We start from the raw sequence: 15,817 nt of genomic DNA, 5'->3' as shown, positions 1-15,817 counted from the left end.
TACAATATGGGAAAGAGATATATTTTTCACAAATACAAAAAAAAAATCTATATTTTAAAATATTTATTTATTTATTCATGAGAGACACACAGAGAAGCAGAGACACAGACAGAGGGTGAAACAGGCTCCATGCAGGGAGCCTGATGTGGGACCCAATCCCGGATCCCAGGATCACACCTTGAGCCAAAGGCAGACACTACACTCAGGTGTCCCTACAAAAATATTTTGTATTTTTTTGGAGTATGTGTTTTTGCATGTGTCATCCTTTAAAAAATTTATTGTGAAAACATAAAAAAAATAAAGAATTTATTGTAAAATAATTATTCCTGAGTATATAAAACATACATGTACAGCATAAATAGTTATAAGGCCAACATCCTTGTAACCACCACCCAGGTCAAGAAGTGGAATGTTTTTTTTAAAGTTGAATCTTTTTAAAAGATTTTATTTATTTATTCATGAGAGACACAGAGAGATAAACAGGCTCCATGCAGGAAGCCTGACCTGGGACTCGATCCCAGGTCTCCAGGATCACACCCTGGGCTGAAGGCGGTGCTAAACCGCTGAGCCACTTGGGCTGCCCAAGAAGTGGAATGTTTTAAGTAACAAAATTACAGTTGCCTTAGGTCCCAGCAGCACCAGTTCCAGAAACACAAATGCCTGTCCAGGGATCTTCAGGAAAGCATCTCCTGAGTAGCAAAAACAACGGAAGCCAGCACTGTTCTGGCACCTGCACTCATCACTGCATTTAATCCCCACACCCTGGGTAGGGGTGACAGGGGCTGAGGCTGTGTCCAGCTAAGCTGGCTGGTGGGGGTGGGGTGGGGAAGAGTCTGTCTGACTCAAGGTTGCTTCATTTTGGCCATTTGTATAAAAATAAAATCTTCAAGTGCTCATCATTATTATTTTTAAAGATTTTATTTATTTAAGGGGGTAGGGGCAGAGGGAGAGGAAGAGAGTCTTAAGCAGACCCCTCACTGAGCGTGGAGCCCATAGGGCTCCACCTCATGACCCTGAGATCACGACCTGAGCAGAAACCAAGAGTCAGACGCTTAACCAACTGCACCACCCAGGTGCCCCTCATTTTTTTTCGGTTGAGGAACTCCGCTGGGAATTCTGCCTACATATGTAGCCATGGATATGGCCAAAGCTTCCTGCTCAAAAATATGCATCGCGGTGACATTTTTACAGCCCCAAATAAAACAACTGGAATGTTCGATATGAAATCTTTCATGAGCAAAAACAGCACACTGGGACGAGCATCCCTGGCTCTTCAAAAGTTTGCGGCGTTGCCACTGTGCTTTACAAAAGTCCTACAATCGTACCTCTTTTCATGAACCAGAAGAAACTTGAAACCACACCAATATAGGTCTTTTATAAAAGCTAAGTGGCAGAATTTGAACTTTTGGAAAGTGGAAGATGCCCGTAGTGGGGAAGTAAATTCTAATAGTCCTTGGAAAGACTGTTTATATTGCAGTGGTGCAGGAAAAAATATTAATCCCGTGAGAAATGGCTATGCTAGATAACAGAATGCGAAAAACACAAGTGTTTATAAAATGCAATCACAAGGATGTGTAAGAGACTAAGGTGTATCAAATTGTTAAGAAAAAAAAAGAGGGAGGAAAGAGATAAAGATCACTTTTCTCTAGGTTTCTTCCAGAATTGCTTGTGCTTTGGGCCCCCTCGCCTCCCGCCGAATGCCTATGATCTACGTCACCTGCATGGGAGGCAAGCGGCTGCGGGGTGTTTGCATGGCAGCGTGGGTGAGGCCCCAACTGCACAAGCTCTCCTGCAGCCCCAGGAGCCCACAGGCGCTGCACCCACCTCTGAGGCCCAGGCAGCGCCGAGAAGTGCGCTCTCCTCAGGCAGGGTCCTTGTTTTAGTCCCTTCCTAGTCCCCGTGCCCTTCCATAATGTTGGAAAAAGTGAACTCCATTTTGGGGGCATCCTCCCAATCTCTCTTTCCAAGTGGCCCGGCCTCCTCCTGAGTCAATCTTGTGGCCAAAAGCTGGTCCCATTATAGCTGTGGCCTCAGGCCCCCAAGCTAGGGGCTGGGCAGCTCTTGGGCATACAAGCACGGTGGCACCTGTTCCTGGCCCAGAGCTTCACCCTGTGCCTTCCTCCGCTGGGCTCGAGGCCTCTTCCTGGAGCTCTGGAGGGAGCCTGGCCTGAGGCCGATGGCACAGGGTCAGGGTCCTACCCTCCAGGAGCCAGAAGACAGGGTAGAGGGGCTGGGTGAAGATGGCATGGAAGGTGTGCAGAGGCTGGGCCTTGGGTTCCAGGCTGTAGAAGGTGAGGCAGCCAGAGGCCAGGTCCAAATCCATGCCCAGGAGCCGCCCTGACACTCCTGGGAGGTGCTGGGCCTCCCCGTTATGCCAAGCCTGCGCCCTGTCCTCCTGAACACAGAGCCCCCAGGAGCTTGGCCCACGCCCAATGTTGTCTGTGTGGGGCCCCTGCTTGCGCCGCGTCAGTTCTGGATAGGCGACGCCCAGGGTCACTGAGTGGTTAGATGCCCGCACCTCCCAGTAGTGTCGCCCGCTCTGGAAGCTCTGGGCACACTGCACCTGCCAGAGCTCGAAGCTGCTTGGCCCGGCCAGGTCCCGGGGCTTGTGGCGGTGCTTTACCTGCTGGTCCTGCCGAGACAAGTAGAGGTGGCGATTGGCGCTGTCTGGATCGAAGGTCAGATTTCGATAATCTGTCAGGACAGAGGGACGGAGGTGAGTGGGAGGACACCTGTGCACGTCCACCATCTTGTCCCCAGAGGGAGAGATGGCAACTGAAGCTCCAGCAGGGCCAAGCCACACATCTGATGGGTGTACAGCAAGCAGACCAAGCACCGGATGTCACCACAGCAGGTAGCCTGCGAGGGGGACCTCTTCCGTTTACCTCATTTCAAAGATGAAGAAACAGGCTTCCCAAGATAACCTAACTTCGTTAACAAGTGGAAGAAGCATAAGTGATCCCAGGTTTTCATGCCCAGAATCTCCTTACCCCCGTATCGGCTCCACGTATAAGAGGCTTACATCCTGTGACAGATGTGCGGGGGGGGGGGGCAGGCCAGATCCCAGGAAGGGCAGGGCAGTCCCAGCACACGCCCCCCGCGCCCCCAGGTACACACACAGCCACACAGACCTGCGCAAATGCTCACACGCACACGTAGACACACAAATGCACAATGCACACATGCGTATGCGCACGCAAACATGCCAGTCTCCTTACTCTGCCAGAGTTTCCTCCTCAGTGGACACACTGGGCTTGGGACTGGTGCCAGGGGACCTGGGGCCTCTAGGAGGCAAAGAAGTCTTAGGGCAGTGATGGGGAGCAGAGCTCATGGGGGCAGAGTCCTGATCCTGTTCCCGTGGGCCGTGGGAGGGCTGGCTGGGCCCAGAGGGGTAGGGAGGGATCGGGGTGAGCCTTACCCACGGGGCCCAAATTGGCGGCCTCCACTGGTGCCCTGCAGGGGCCCCCCTCATCTAGCAGGAGGCCACACAGCCGGCTCAGAGACTCCTTCAGGCTGGCCAGCCGCTGCTCTCCGTCCCACCGCAGAGGAGTCAGAGGCCTGAGAGGCCCCGGGGGTGCCAGGAGCTGGGATTCCTGGGCCCCAGGGACAGCCACAGTGAGCTTTTGGGTGAGGTGCCGGGACGCCATCCCCCGACCTGCTGTCCTGGGGCCTGGTACCTGGAGGAAGGTCCGGTCATCCAAGTGTTCCAGGACGTCTCGGACCCTGCGGTCATAACGAGACAGGGCTTCCAGGTGGCTCCGCAGTTGTTGTTCTGTATCCTGGGCCTGCGCTAGGGCCTGTGTCTTGGCCGCCTTGATGTCCTCCAGGGCCAGGGCCCGTCGCATCTCCAGGGCCTGGAGCAGGCAGCTGAACTTGCCAGAGATGGCGGAGGCCAGGGTATGGGCTGAGCTCTGAGTGGGTGATGGAGTTGCCTCGGGTGGTCAGGGCCAAGGCTGCCCGTGGACTGAGGGGTGGGGATGTGGGGAGCAGGGGCCCCTGTGACCTTCCCTCCCAACTCTGCTTAGTCCCTCTCTCTCTGCTGCCAGGAGGCATTTTTAAGGCAGCTCACACCTCCTACCCAGCGTCCCAGGGACCCACTGCTGGCTGCCTGAAGGACACAGCATGAGGATGTAGTGGGGGGTCAAACAGACAGGCCTTGTACCTGGATCTGGCTGCTTTGCCGCTGCAGTTCCTCTAGCTGGCTCTCGGCCTGCGTGGCCTGCTGCTGGGTGACCTCCAACATGGCTCTCAGCTGGGCCTGTGGTGCCCACCAGGGAACAAGTGACAAGAGGGGACTGGGAATGGCTGTAAAGTCCTCCCCTCCATCAACAAACACCTGCAGACGTGGGACATCCCCCTCCTTGTGCCACCCCAGGCAAAACCAGTGGACCAGCCCACAGAACAGTGGCCTTGGTCTGAGCCCCGGGGTGAACTGGGTCAGAGTCCTAGGGAGACCCAGACAAAGCCCATTCCCAACTTGAAGCAGGGCGGTACACAGGCAGAGCAGAGGCCTGGGGCTTTAAACCTGATGTCCAGTTCATCTTGCAGGCTGAGCAACCTGGGGCACAGCACCCACCAACTCTGGGCTATAAACCCACCCCAGGGCAGCCCGGGTGGCCAAGTAGTTTAGCGCCACCTTCAGCCCGGGGTGTGATCCTGGAGACCCGGGATCGAGTCCCGCATCGGGCTCCCTGCACAGAGCCTGCTTCTCCCTCTGCCTGTCTCTGTCTCTCTCTCTCTCTCTGTCATGAATAAATAAAATTTAAAAAAAATCTTAAAAAACAAACAAACAAAACAACCCACCCCATACTACCCCCAGCCAATAAACGGTGGAAGCAGTACTTCTGGCTTAGGCAGCCTTGCAGGGAAGGGGCAACAACTCAAAGCACCAAAGCTATTTGACCAGCGGGCATTGTAGTACGTGTGTCTGCATGGGTGGGTTCTTTCAAATACCCAGTCAGGTCTCAGCCCCAGCTCTGGGCATGGGGTAGAAGAGGGCACCCATATTTGTGACTCCTCTGGTACCCGTGAGGGTCACAATGTTGTGCTTTCATGGGAGCAGGGCAAAGCATCATTCCCTGCCCCTGATCAAGAGCCTGCCTTGCTTCTGCTTCTTCCAGCTGTACTTGACAAGGAGATCAAGGGCCATTGTGATCCCCACTTTATAGATGAGAAAACAAGACAGAGAAACTGACAATCTGGCCAAAGGCATCAGATCTTCCAAAGCCCAATTCCTGTGTCTTTGCCCAGGACCCAAGGCCTCAGCGTTGTACAACGTGCCACACCCAGGAAGTGGGGCAGGGGCGCGCTCTGCTGGTTCCATCTGACTGTCCCCCAGGATGGCCAGGGGTCCTCTCACACCCCATAGAACTTCACCTCGCTCTAGGGGAACACGAGCTCCTTCGGTGTGCACGTGCCATCTGCCTGTGCCACCTGCCACTCCCTCCCTCCTGCTCCTGTCACCTGCTGGCCGGCACTGCACTTTCATGCTCAGCCTCAGCACTAACAACTCATCCTCAGTCTCTGACTTCTGAAGCCACGATGGTATCCTCCAACGTTGGCTCCGGACTCCCTGACCTCCTCACTCGCAGAACCTTCACTCCATTTCAGCCACTCAGGCCTGGGGTCTCACCTTGGGCCTGTCACCAGCTCCGAAATCTCTACTCCAAGCACCTGTTTTGTCCTTTTACTCGGGAATACAACAAACGTCCCAAAGCCTTCTCCTGCTTAAGCAGCCCGCCCCAGCCCAGGCGCCGAGAGACAGGGCGGGGCACCCCGGTGTCACCTCGCGCTCCCGACGCTCGACGTCCAGCAGCGCCCGCTCGTGGAGGCGACACTCGTTCACGGTGCACGCGCTGCAAACGCAGAGACCCTCGGTGCGACAGAAGAGGTCGAGTGGCCGCCCATGTCGGGGGCAGCGCGCGCCCGGGCCGGGGCCAGGGGCCGGGGCGGCGCCGGGGGTCGCGGCAGGGTCGGAGCCGGGGGCCGGGGCGGGCCGGGCGCGCATCACCTCGAGCACGGCGCTGAGCGCCACATTTCGGCGCAGCTCGGCCACGTCGGGGAAGGGCTCCCGGCACTCGGGGCACGCCTTGTCGCAGCGGCCCCCCCAGTCCCGGATGCAAGCCCTGCAGAAGTTGTGGCCGCAGGGCAGCGTCACCGGCTCCTGGAAGAGCCCCAGGCAGATGGAGCAGGTCAGCTTGTCCTCTAGCCCGTGCGCGGCCATGGCGGCAGCGGCGCCTCAGGGCGCGCGGGGCGGGGCCTCCGAAGGTGGGCGGTGCGGGGCACGGCGCGGGGGCGGGGCCTGCGGGAGGGGGCGGGGACGGGGCCTCCGAAGGTGGGCGGCGCGGGGCATGGCGCGGGGCCTCCGAAGGTGGGCGGTGCGGAGCACGGCGCGGGGGCGGGGCCTGCGGGAGGGGGCGGGGGCACGAGGCGTCGGGGTGACGGGGGGCAGCGTGGGCCCGCCTAGCGGAGGAGAGCAGCTGTTGCCTCTCCCCCACCCGCGCCTAGGCCCTTGCCGCGCGTGCTTGCTCCCCTCTGCCCAGGCTCTGAGCCGTCTCATGCCACCCCAGGATGGGGTTTGAGGTCCGGGTAGTCTTGGTGGCCCGGCTCTGGGAGCTCCATCCCGCTTCTCGAAACCCTCATTAAGCAGCTCCCGTGCAGGGGTGCGGCCTCCACCTCCAGGGACGGGAACCTTTGGGAACCTCCTGGCTGAAGGACCCCACAGAACCCCTTCTGGGCCCCTCATCCGTAACCTGGACAACAGGAGCTCCTTCCCAGGGTTTGCGCCTGTCAGTAAGAGCACTGAGCACAGAGCTCATGTTCCCTATACGCTCCGGACCCGAGGTTCTCCGCTGCCCTTTTCCTTGAGCTGTTTCAGGCATTTGCCAGATTGGAGTGTCTCCTTTCTGTAGGCTACCAAATTTTGGTTCTTTTAAAGTAAGCTGTGTTCAGGGACGCCCGGGTGGCTCAGCAATTAAGCGTCTGCCTTTGGCTTAGGGCGCGATCCTGGAGTTCCCGGATCAAGTCCCACATCAGGCTTCCTGCATGGAGCCTTGCTTCTCCCTCTGCCTATGTCTCTGCCTCTCTCATGAATAAATAAATAAAATCTTAAAAAAAATAAAAACTAGAAAAAGTACATATTAAAAAAAAAGTAAACTGTGTTCTGGTCACCAACACAGAGACCGATCAACGGTTTTCATACCCCCCTTTACTGAAAGCCCAAAGTGACATTCAGCTGTTCTTGGAATCTTCTCCGCGTGGGCCCCCTGCTGGGGAGTTCCTTGTTTGTAGGCGGGAGCTCTTCTGGAAGCCCGGTATCCTCCGTGGCACCTGCCCTGGGGCAGTGTGCTGCATCGGACTGAGCAGATGGAGGGCTAATTTTCCTAACCAACCTGTCCTAATTTTGAGGCAGAGTGCCCTCTCACTGCAATGCAGCATTCAGTCTTCTGTGTTGTAGTATGGGAAGCTCCTCTTTATGGGAAAGGAAGGTCTCCTTTTGACTGGTTAGGTAGAGGAGAAATCATACTCCTAGGATCCAGCAAGGGTGCAGGGGATTTCTGGGCCCCAAGGAGAGGTGTACCCAGAGGTCTGAGACCTGCTTCTCATTCAAAGCATCCCAGCCAGATGCCAGGAGCCTGCCACCATGCTGTGAATTCCCAGTAAGGGGCCAATGCTCATGGGTGGCAAAGCTCTTTCTAGAGACATATGGGAGCACCCAAGCCCCACTGCCTTTCTTCTGTATCCATCTCCATCCATTTGATCCCAGGGCTCAATATTCTCTAGAGGCAGAATATTGCCTCTATAGGTGGGAGGCAGGGCTCTTTCCATCCATGAAGCATTACAGATTCATCGTGGGGTTGGAGCATTTCCAGAACACTGACCCAGACCAGCTACAGAAAAAAAATCTTTTTTTTTTTTTTTTTTTGAAAAAAATCATCTTTATTCACATGTCCCATCCCTGCCACTATCCTCAGAGAGCTCTCTTCATTTCCAAAGCCTGGGCCTGAGAAGGCCACAAAGGGGCTGCCTCAGGCAGGGGCTAGAGCCCAGAGCGTGGCCCAGTGGAGTGGTCTTTATTGTTCCTGCTGGTGGGGCCTGAGAGGCTCAGTCCACTTTGAGGTGGGTGGCACTCTGGCCACTCAGTAGATGCCGTAGGTGGGTTCGTGACTGTCCCTATACCGGTCCAGGTAGCGCAGGGGCTGCCGGTGGGGGAAGCGCTTCTGTTTGGGGTGGTAAGAGGGTGGCCGCACAAACTCAAACACGGGCTCCTGCATGTCTGTAGGAAGAGGGGGTATGGGTGTGAACTGCTGCTGGCCCGCGACTGCCCAGCCACCCACCCAAGGAATGGCATGCCTCCCAGGGGCACTTCTCCCTGGCAGGTGTCAGGAGAGTTCTGTGAGCTCAGGCCAGCCGCCCCTGCCCTGTCCCCCAGCCCACTCTGGCCTTACCCAGAAGCTGGTGGAAGATGTGGGTCACTGAATCATCCCAGCGACACTGGAAAAAGGCCAGCCCAGCTGGTGTCATGGCTTCCTGGTGCTTCTTGTAGAAATCAAAAGTGTGGAAGGTCCGCTGGGCCAGCTGGTAGCTATAAGATGAGGAAGTTTTAAGAGCAATGAATGAGACATCAGAGCCCCACACCCCTCCTCCAGCCCCATAGGCAATCCTGAGAAGCCCCTTAGGATCTGCCTAGCATAACTCCCTCTGCCCGTCTCAAGCTGAAGTTAAGAGACAGGAGAACTGAGCACGACAGACCATTCCTGGGGAGGTGGCCTGAGAGGGCAGAGGGAATGTGTATGGGGGGCTACAAGGTTGAGGGGGCATATATTACCAGGGTGAGGGCCGGGTGTCCTCAGAGAAGTCAATTGGCTTATCCTGCTTAAAGAGCAGGAAGGCAAAGCGGTGGAAGCCGGAACCTCGGGCAGGGAAAGGGGGCATGTAGGGACAAGTCTCCTGTCCTTCAGCCACACTGTTGCCTGGGATATTGGTTCTGGTGGGAGGAAAAGTGTTCATGAATTATCACTCAAGGAAGGTGGCAGCAGAAACATTCCCATCCACATTTTCCCTAGATATTGATACCACTCCCTGGGAGGACAAACCCTAAAATGATCTTCATTCAATAGTCTTCATGCAGGAGGCATGGCTCTGTGAACCCTTGGATAGACTACAAACTTATGAAGGGAACAGTAGGGCCTCAGAGGCTGACAATGGGGGTCCTAGAAATGGTCAGGAAGAGAGTAAGGTCTAGCACCCTTTTTACCAGGCCACGGGGAGCTGGTGGGGTCACCACAGCTATTCAGGCTACAAAGCCATACCACTTGGGCTGCATCTCTCTTTACTGAAGGTTCTGGGGTCTGTCAAGGAGTGTTTGCCAATCCCAACACTACGATGGCCACTGTACCTGCCCTAGATAGAACTCTCTGTGGGGGTCCTGCTGCACAGATTGCTAACTGCAGTTGACTGAAAATGATGGAAACCAACCTCCCAGTCACTGGCTCCAATTACCTAGAAGTTCTAAAGCTAGGGTTAGCTGCCTGACCTCTGCCCCCTGGCTCCAGAGCCAAAGGCCACAGAGAAAACAAAAGTAGCCCAGCATGGGCAGTCCCAGCTGTTAGAGGCCTCCACCGTCCTTTTCCTATCTATACTGTCATAGAGCCCCCTCAGGGTGGCTAACGCATGGGGTGGCATCACCCTAGTTTTTTTTTTTTTTTTTTAATCACCCTAGTTTTATAGATTAGGAAATGAATTCCCAGAGACCAAGAGGCCTGTGGGAACAGCTAAAGCCTACTGCCTGGTTTTTCTTCCAGACCTGTCTTCAGCCAGTGGATCACAGGCCTCTTGACAGCATCAGGAAGCAGAGGTGAGGGGCTGCCACCTGGGGTGGGAAGTTAATCAAAAGTTCCATAGTTAATCCACAGTGGAGCCGAGACTGAAATTCTGGTGCAGCCCTCTCCAGGATACCAAGGCCTCCTTTTACTTTTTTTTAAAGATTTTATTTATTTATTCATGACAGAGAGAGAGAGAGAGAGAGAGAGAGAGAGAGAGAGAGGTACAGAGACACAGGCAGAGGGAGAAGCAGGCTTCATGCAGGGAGCCCGACATGGTACTCAATCCCGGGTCTCGAGGATCACACCCTGGGCTGAAGGCGGCGCTAAACCGCTGGACCACCAGGGCTGCCCCCAAGGCCTCCTCACATGCCTCTGACCTCTTCCCCCATCCCAGGTACTTACACCAGCCAGTGGACGTATTCAGCATCTGGCTCCAGCAAGTGTCCATCTGCACACAAACAGACCCTAGTAACTGCCGGGCCCTGCTGCCCTTCCAGCCTGGCTCCACCCCTGGCTCCTGGGAGGTGAGGGAGGTAGGAGGCCTGGTGAGCCCTAGGTACCTACCCAAGTTGGTGAGCAGCAGTGTCCAATTGGAGCCCTTGTCTGCCTCATAGGTCACCTCCGGGGCCTGGGCAGCCTGGTGGGGAAACAACATGAAAGGTGTCACTCCCATCAGGGACAGACAAGCTGCTGGGAATAGGCCTTCTTTCTGGAGGACAGGAGTCTGAGGGAGCTTTGGAGAAGGGAGAACTCACCCTGATCCAAATGTCCCTGACAGTCCTTTGAGGGGCAGGTCAGCAAAAAGAAGCTTATAGAAAGATCCCTGCAGAGTTGCCTAGCCAGCTCTCTATCTGAACCATGAGGTGGCCCTCACATCAATGGACAGGGGCTAGGAGGGCACTCTGATTACAATGGGGTAGTGGCAGGAGTGTGCCAAGATGGAGCTTCTTTTCCCTTCCTCTCATATTCCTTCCTAATTATCATGGTAGAGTTTAGCAGGAAATCCAAAGGGAGAGAAGACAGAGAAGAACAAAACCCCAAACGAGCCTACATGGATGCCAGGCTTGTGCCCTTAACCACCATAAAAACCTCCTCTGTGAGTGTTTCAAGGAGTTGTCTGTGGTCCTGTGGTGGGATATGTCCGTATACACAGTGCAGGGAGGGGCTCGCGTAAGCAGTTACCTCTGCTGGAGTGACCTCATTGCCGTGGTACACGGGCATCAAGTCATCCTCACCCACAGCATAGGCCACATGCAGGGGGACTCGGGGCACGAAGGTGGCACCACGGAACAGATCTCGATAGAGGCCGTAGTATTCAGCCAGACGCTGCTTGTGGTAGGGGCCACAGGTCTTTTCCCACTCGGCCCGCACAGCCTCCATCGGGATGCGTGCTGGTAAGGAATGATGCCCGTTAGGATGCTGGGGTGGGGCAGGGACACAGCAGGGGGGGGGCCTCTGCCCTGGGAGGGCTTACCTGTGCCGAGGCGGGCAGTGCGTTCCTCCTCTGAGTTGGCCCGCAGCTCCCGAAGGACCCGTTTCCGCTCCAGCAGCTGTTGGGTCCGGCAGACCTTGGATGGGGGCAGCCCAATGTCAACCTTATCTTTGGGATCTGGGGAGGAAAGTTATGTTGGGAGAAAGTGGGATCAAGTCTCAGCTGCCTGTCCCTACTTAGTCCTTGCACTTGCCCAAGCTCTGCTGCTGGTAAAGCCTACCCTTCAATTCACAAAACTAGATCATACTATGCAGTCTGCTTCACAGTTGCTAAGCAAATTGGATTCGACTGGAGATTGCATTTTCTGATCCCTAAACCAGGCCACAATGTCTAGGTCATGGGACATAGCTGAAGCTAGAAAGACTTAAAGAAGCACTTCTCATACTTTAATGGACACACCATGTAAGTCACCTGGGAAATTTGTTAAAATTCAGATTCTGAATCAGCAGGTCAGTGTGGGGCCTGAAATTCTGCATTCCTAACAAGCTCCTAGGTAATGCCTGTGCTGCCAGTCTCACAACACACTTTGAGTATCAAGGCCCAAGAAGACTTTCGATCCGATATCTTGTTCCATTTACATCAGACAGTAATACTAAGTAAGGTGTGCGGAACCTTCATCAGAGATGGGATTTGCCTAAAAAAATCCAATGGACTGCAATCTTTAAAACAACAATTTTTTGACACAGACACAATTATTTTAATTTACACTGAGGAAACTGAAGCTTAGGCAAGTCACTCTGAGGGAAACTGGAGGACTTTGCTTTTTGCTCCTTTTCCTGCTGTGTGTGTGTTTTTGAGATCAGACGAGATCGGGCGCGTTCAGGGTGGTATGGCCGTAGACTGTGTGTGTGTTTTTAAATAAACTCTATGCCCAACATGGAGCTTGAAATCATAACCCTGACCCAGATCCCAAGTTGCATGTTCTGGGGATCCCTGGGTGGCTCAGCGGTTTAGTGCCTGCCTTTGGCCCAGGGCGTGATCCTGAACACCCGGGATCGAGTCCCACGTCGGGCTCCCTGCATGGAGCCTGCTTCTCCCTCTGCCTATGTCTCAGCCTCTCTCTGTCTCTCATGAATGAATAAATAAAAATCTTAAAAAAAAAAAAAAAAGAGTTGCATGTTCTAACAACTAAGCCAGTCACACACCCCTTTCTGTTAACTATTTTTTGCTAGGGCCCACACCCCCAACTTACAGATGCCTCTTAATATCCCTTGTAAGTAACAAAGAATTGATGACTTCTTTAGAATACAGAGCATCTAGGGAAGAAGCGGGTGAGAATGACCTAGATGAAGCCACCCTATATGTGTTCCAGACCACCAGCTCTAGACATCTCAACGCCAAGATCCTTTGGCTCCAAGGAATAACATTTGGGCCCTCACCTTTGTTCTAACTCGTTCCTGGATGGCTGAAGACATGTGCACTGGACCGCAATCCTCAGTAAATACCTTCAGGCCCCAAGCAAAGAGGAGACTCCCTCCTTTCCTTTCTGAATCTCCCAGACACTCTGTCCGTACCTGCACTCTTTCTATTCTTTTTTCTTTCTTTCTATACTTTCAAAAAACTCTGCTTTCATCTTCTGCTGGCTCGAGTTTGATTTTTATCCCTCTGTGCATCAGGGATCCTTGCCTAGGTGCCTGGACCTGGCCTGCCAGCTTCAACTCCTAAGATGCGGACTTAGGTTTAAATCAGGATATGTGGATTCCCTGCCTGTGTCCTCCACGATCATAAAACTGCCTCCGTAAATGCTTTCCAGAAGGATGTACTTAGAAATAGGTCGCTCAAGGGCAGGATCCCCGAGTCCCTCTGCCCAGAGCTTTCAAGTTCATTCAGGAAAGAACTGCACACCTACGCGCCAAGCACTACGTGGGGGCAAGGGTCAAACGGCGGTCCAGACAGGCAAGACCCCCGTCCTTAAGGATCCAATGTGGGGAGGGGGCCGGTGAAAAGTGAGTCAGGACAGGGTGTGGCCAGGGCTACACACGGTATTCGAGGGACCTTCTAACACGGAGTGGGGGTAGGGGAGTGGGGAGACGTCTGGAAGGGGTTTTAGGAGTATAGATAGGCTGGAACAGCGGGGGAAGGGAGTCTTCCAAGTAGAAGAACCAAAAAGGTGTGAAAATCCCTGGTGGGGCTAAAGAGCCCAGGGCGCGCACGTGGGCGCCGGCGCCCCCCCCCCCCCGCCCCCGCCCCCGCCCCCGCGTCGCGAGGCCGCCGCCCACAGCGCCCGCCCCGGTCGCCCCGCACCTGACTCCTCCCCGAAATGCTCCCGGTAGGTCCGCCACCAGTGGGGGGCCCGCGCCTCCTGCTCCGCCCGGCGCCGGTAGCGGTGGAAGCTGCGGTATTTCTCCAGCCGCTCCAAATTGCTCACATCGATGTCCTCGTTGGGCATCGGCCCCAGAGGGGCGGTCCGGCGGCCCAGGGCGGCTGCGGGCAGACAGCAGGACGTGAGGCCCCGGGCGGACCCTGGGTCGAGTCCCGGGGTCCGGGCCATACGGGGACCTCCAAGGGCCCCCCCCGCCCTCACCCGAGGTGCTGAAGCCCCGCCACCTCCGGCTTCCATACAGCGCGGCTCGCCACCAGGGCGCCGCCATCTTCCCTCAGGACGGCTGCCCCTCCGCCGCGCCGCCGCCTAGGACCTCGCAGAGGTGGCCGCAGCAGCGCCTGAGCACACTGCGGAGGCCCCGCCCCCAGATTTGCGTCCTACGCGCCCCGCCCCCACCCGGGCTCCAGATTCCTCCCTCCCGGGTGGCGCGAGGCGGAGGCCGCGGGCTCGGGAAGGCCGGGTGGTGGTGGCGGGGGGGCCTGGCCGCCGCGGGCCACCAGGGGGCGGCATACCCCACAGCCTGCCCCTCTGCGGCGACACGCAGGGCCTCGAGGCCCCGGGCGGCAGGCTGGCCGATGACCTGGTGGCTCGGGTTTCTCCGATGTCCTTGCTTTTGAGAAACGCTTGTTCTCTCACTGCCCTAGAACGCTCCAAGAACGGGCTCACTTGGAATTTAGCTGTTTGAGAGGCCTGGACGGATTCCAGCGTGTATCACGGAAGCAAATCCCGAACACGGATGACCTACCAAGCGGACGTGATGCCTCCCCCACCCGTGCCTTTTCTCATTGGTACTTTCCACCCATACGTCTCTCTCTACAGCTGAATTGAGCAATTGAGCATCTGGGTTATGACCTTGACAGGTTTTTTTCTAATTTTGAAAGGAAAAGGACCAGCAAACCAGCTGTAGCCCTGTCTGTGGCCTGGGGTCAAAGCTGACCTAAGGGGAGCAGTGAGCTCCTGGCCACACCTGAATGCCAGGGGGCAGTGATCGGAGCAGCTGTGGCACTGAGGAAAGTATCAGTGTAACCCCGCGGCTGTGGGGCGTCTCTCCCTGGCTGCTTCATAGGCACTGCTGTCCAGTCACACCACCCAGTTGCCCAGCCGGAAACCTTCAACATGTCTCCCTTCCTGACCTTCCATGCCAGGCATCAGGTCCTGTGGGGTCACAGTCTCCTGACCGCCCCCCCCCCCCCCCAGTGCATTCACTCTGCAGCCACAGTGAGGCTTCTAAAGTCAAACATGGGTGCCTGCCTGGTGGCTCAGCAGGTTAGGCATCTGCCTTGGGCTCAAGTCATGGGGTCCTGGGATAGAGCCCTGCATTGGGCTCCCTGCTCCAAGGGGTGTCTGCTTCTCCCTCTGCCCCTTCCCTCACTCGTTCTAATAAATAAATCTTTTTTTTTTTTTAAGATTTTATTTATTCATGAGAGAGAGAGAGAGGCAGAGACACAGGCAGAGGAAGAAGCAGGCTCCATGCAGGAAGCCCCATGCGGAACTTGATCCAGGGGCTCCAGGATCACACCCTGAGCTGAATGAAGGCAGACACTCAACCGGTGAGCCACCCAGGCGTCCCTAAATAAATAAAATCTTAAAAAAAATAAAGCACACACATAGTCTTACTGTGTAGAACAGTGAGTGCATACTCACTGCCCTGAAGGTGAGGCCATACAGACCTGCTTTCTAATTCCACACTCATTTCTCTGTTTTGAAGGCCAAGCTTGCCCCTGTGGGTCTCCCTGCAGGCTGGTCCTATCTGTCAGGGGACTAAGTCAATGCCCGTGCTTACAGCTCTGCAGCTCTTCACACAGGTGACAAGTTATTTAGGTGTCTGTGGAGAGAAGGACCCAATTCTGAGCTTCATGAGGTTTCTCACGGAATGGGACGTGGGACAATGAGACACTGATGCTTCCCTCCTCAGTGTAGGCACCATCCCGAGCAGCAGCTTGGAGATCTCGTACCTCATGATAGCACTTTGTGCAGCGTGCTCTTCTAGAAGGAGACAGTGGAATGAGGTGGCTGAGCGCCTGGGGCTTTGGAATCTGCCCTAGGAGAAGGCTCTGCTATTTGCTGTCACATAGGGCAGATGATTTAATCTCCCTGAGCCTCTGTCCCTTCCTGGGTGAGGTAGGGCTCGTCGTCATACCCTCCTCCTGGTTGTGAGACAGCTAGTGAGGGTATAGA

The 15,817-nt window shown here is 55.5% G+C and overlaps 2 protein-coding genes across 3 annotated transcripts; both read right to left on the bottom strand.

Annotated features, from left to right (window-relative positions):
* Positions 1 to 291: 291 nt before the first annotated feature.
* TRIM65 (tripartite motif containing 65) lies at positions 292 to 6,250 on the bottom strand. 2 transcript variants are annotated; one of them, XM_038546567.1, is made up of 6 exons: positions 5,786 to 6,250; positions 4,163 to 4,258; positions 3,678 to 3,911; positions 3,419 to 3,593; positions 3,219 to 3,284; positions 292 to 2,694 (listed from the first exon to the last, which is right to left on the bottom strand). In XM_038546567.1, the coding sequence occupies exons 1-6, from the start codon at positions 6,221 to 6,223 to the stop codon at positions 2,105 to 2,107; spliced, it is 1,599 nt and encodes a 532-aa protein (XP_038402495.1). In that variant the 5' UTR covers positions 6,224 to 6,250; the 3' UTR covers positions 292 to 2,104. The 2 variants fall into 2 exon arrangements, with proteins under 2 accessions (XP_038402495.1, XP_038402496.1); XM_038546568.1 differs by lacking the exon at positions 3,219 to 3,284.
* A 1,662-nt stretch (positions 6,251 to 7,912) lies between these two features.
* MRPL38 (mitochondrial ribosomal protein L38) lies at positions 7,913 to 13,999 on the bottom strand. Its single transcript, XM_038546561.1, has 9 exons — positions 13,841 to 13,999; positions 13,561 to 13,740; positions 11,299 to 11,433; positions 11,007 to 11,215; positions 10,389 to 10,461; positions 10,227 to 10,272; positions 8,828 to 8,986; positions 8,448 to 8,584; positions 7,913 to 8,275 (listed from the first exon to the last, which is right to left on the bottom strand). The coding sequence occupies exons 1-9, from the start codon at positions 13,905 to 13,907 to the stop codon at positions 8,139 to 8,141; spliced, it is 1,143 nt and encodes a 380-aa protein (XP_038402489.1). The 5' UTR covers positions 13,908 to 13,999; the 3' UTR covers positions 7,913 to 8,138.
* Positions 14,000 to 15,817: the final 1,818 nt, after the last annotated feature.

The sequence above is a fragment of the Canis lupus genome, chromosome 9 (genome assembly GCF_011100685.1).
Source record: "Canis lupus familiaris isolate Mischka breed German Shepherd chromosome 9, alternate assembly UU_Cfam_GSD_1.0, whole genome shotgun sequence".
In the NCBI taxonomy this organism is placed as follows: Eukaryota; Metazoa; Chordata; class Mammalia; order Carnivora; family Canidae; genus Canis; species Canis lupus.
This window is presented reverse-complemented; position numbering and strand designations above follow the sequence as displayed.